Below are 2,692 nucleotides of genomic sequence, written 5' to 3'. Positions count from 1 at the left end.
ATTTTTATTTATATCATTCATGGGATTTGTCCTGTTGTCTTTGACTATTACTATATCCACTCTTCTTCCAGCCATGTAAGGATTAATGGAAAGTAAATAAATGAATGAATGTCTGTTTTAGTCATGATGTAATGTAGCACCTACACCATGTTTGTAATGTTTCCTGATGAATTATTTCTAGGTTTTGAGACGATATGTAATACTCTTACAGGGCTATGGTATGGGCAGGAAGAGTTGGGTTATCCTGTACTACTGATTCTGCTAGAATGCTGTACGATAAAGTTCTGTGCAGCAAACATTTCTCTGAAAGTGATTTCACTACAGCTGAAAGGGTACACCTTAACAGATGTGCAGTTCCATATGGCACAGATTCTGCTGCACAGTCACTCCCACAACCTCCTGATACTTCATTACACACACCTTCCTTTGATACCTTGCCTTCAGATTTATCTCCTGTACATGATCTTAAAGTCCTACCGCCCACCAGAACCTACAGCAAGACACTTGTGCCCTCTGCTGTAGCACCTGTTCCTATTCATGCAGACAGTCCTTCCACTTCCTTTCAAATGTCTGCAATCCAATCCTCACCAACAGCAGGCAACACTTCTTCAGTGAAAGAAACCTCCTATCTCTTAGGCTCTGGAAATATATATGCTTCTGATGGGGCACTCGGGCATATCAGTTGTCAAAGTTCCTCCTCAAAGCCGAGAGCAAGGCGTTCTCTGCTGAAAGAACTTAATTTGGCTTCGCTTTCTGAATTGACACCGAAGAAAAGGAAATTATATGCACAAATTCGGAATAAGGAGAGTGCACTCTGCAAACTGAAAAAGAAATACAAAGGAAAGAAGTTGGAAAATCTCTGTGATGTGGACAGTGATCCACTCATGGAGAGACTTTCATCTTCTCTCAGTGTAGAGGCTGCTAGATTATTGGCAGCAATTATTAGGAATAGCAGGCAAAGACCTCAGGGAAGGAGGTGGGATTTCAAAGAGAAAGTGTTGGCTCTCTCTCCACTTAAGCATAGTCCCAAATCCTATATTCTTCTCCGCACACTACTCCCCCTCCCATCCAGACGATCCTTGCAGTCTCTCCTCAGTACTGTTCCATTTAGGACAGGCATCAATGCTCGTGTGTTTCATGCACTCGAACAGTCTCTGCAGAAAATGTCTGGTGAAGATCGATATTGTTGTCTCATGTTTGATGAAATGTCAATCAGAGAGAACTTGCATTTCAATCAGAAGTTTGACTGCATTGAGGGTTTTGAGGATTGTGGAAGTCAGGGCAGGACTTGCAGCATTGCAAATCATGCTCTGCTCTTCATGATCCGTGGAAGCAGCCCGTGGCTTACTACTTCACTCGTGGAAGCACAAAGGCAGAGATGGTTGTGCAATACTTGAAGGAGGTTCTTGACGCCTGTCAGAATGCTGGCCTGAAGGTGGTTGCCACTGTGTGTGACATGGGTGCCAACAATGTCAAGGCCTTGAAACTGTTGGGTGCTTCCAAAAGGAAACCATTCTTCAGATTTCACAATCAAGAAACTGCAACAGTGTATGATCCACCCCACCTTCTGAAGTGCACCCGGAACCTTTTCCTGAAACATGATGTGCAGTTGAAGTCTGAACATGTGAGCACCCAACTTCCTGTTATTGCTAAGTAGGACCACATATTGAAACTGTATGAAATCGACAAAACCAGACCGTTTCACCTGTTGTATAGGCTGACAGGACACCCACCTGAACCCCACAGCACAGAGCTCAGTGAATGTGCGCTTGGCTGCACAGGTCATGAGCCATACCTACTTTGAACTTGAGCTGTATCTCTTTCCTGCTTTGCAAACATGTTGTAGTGAATGATAACATGGTCAACCACAGTTTGATTACATACAAGAAACTATTTTGAACTTGAGCTCCAAATCTTCGCCTCTGTGCAAACATGTTTCCTTCGTCTCAGAATATTAGAACTTCACTGTGTTACGAGTTCATTCTGGCCTTTATCTTCAAGAAATTATATTTCAATCGAGTGTATGGAAAATTGTTTTCTGACACACATGGGTCTTCTTTATGTGCAGGTAAGAATGAAGAGGCATTACTTCATAATTGACTTGCAAAGTTCAGGTTAGAAGCAGAATTAGTATCAGGATTGAATGTGGGTAGGACTATTTATGTAATTTCTCTACCTATTTCATTTTCATTACATTGTTATTCACTTCTGTTGTTATAGGTGTGTATTCCTTCTCTTGCTTTTGCCATATAATGCTACCTGTACGTACTGGACTGGTGAACATGAACATAAGATTTTCAATACTAACTGCATTTCTTTAACATATATTATTAATATATATGAGACAAACACCGTCTTAAGTGTAACAATTTAATTGTAGTTCTTTTTTCTTTCCCTCCTCCACAATACTTGTTTCGGCCCTAAATGGCCATCATCAGGTGTGTATTCTTACGTAGCTGTTACACTGCCTGTTAAAATTTAAAATCACCAGTCTTTCTAATTGTATAAAATCTTTGTTAACCTACACGCGTTAATTTGATTTCTAAATTTAGCACTTTTTAAAACTTTAATTCAAGTTAAAATGTCTATAAGATTTTTGTTCTTTTTCTTTTTCAAATTTTGAAATTAAAATTTTCTCAGGGTACATCCCTATGTCTATAGAGCTGCAGCGGCCACTTCTTGTTTAATGCTG

The 2,692-nt window shown here is 40.3% G+C and overlaps 1 protein-coding gene across 2 annotated transcripts in view; it reads left to right on the top strand.

Annotated features, from left to right (window-relative positions):
• LOC111870825 overlaps positions 1 to 2,350 on the top strand; it is a 5,759-nt gene extending 3,409 nt beyond the window's left edge. For both annotated transcript variants that reach the window (XM_023863395.2, XM_023863394.2), the window contains exon 3: positions 212 to 2,350. In XM_023863395.2, coding sequence (XP_023719163.1) covers positions 212 to 1,397 — 1,186 coding nt within the window. In that variant the 3' untranslated portion in view covers positions 1,398 to 2,350. The remainder of the gene's footprint in view (positions 1 to 211) is intronic.
• The last annotated feature ends 342 nt before the right edge of the window (positions 2,351 to 2,692 follow it).

This window comes from Cryptotermes secundus, unplaced genomic scaffold (genome assembly GCF_002891405.2).
Source record: "Cryptotermes secundus unplaced genomic scaffold, Csec_1.0 scaffold596, whole genome shotgun sequence".
In the NCBI taxonomy this organism is placed as follows: domain Eukaryota; kingdom Metazoa; phylum Arthropoda; class Insecta; order Blattodea; family Kalotermitidae; genus Cryptotermes; species Cryptotermes secundus.
This window is presented reverse-complemented; position numbering and strand designations above follow the sequence as displayed.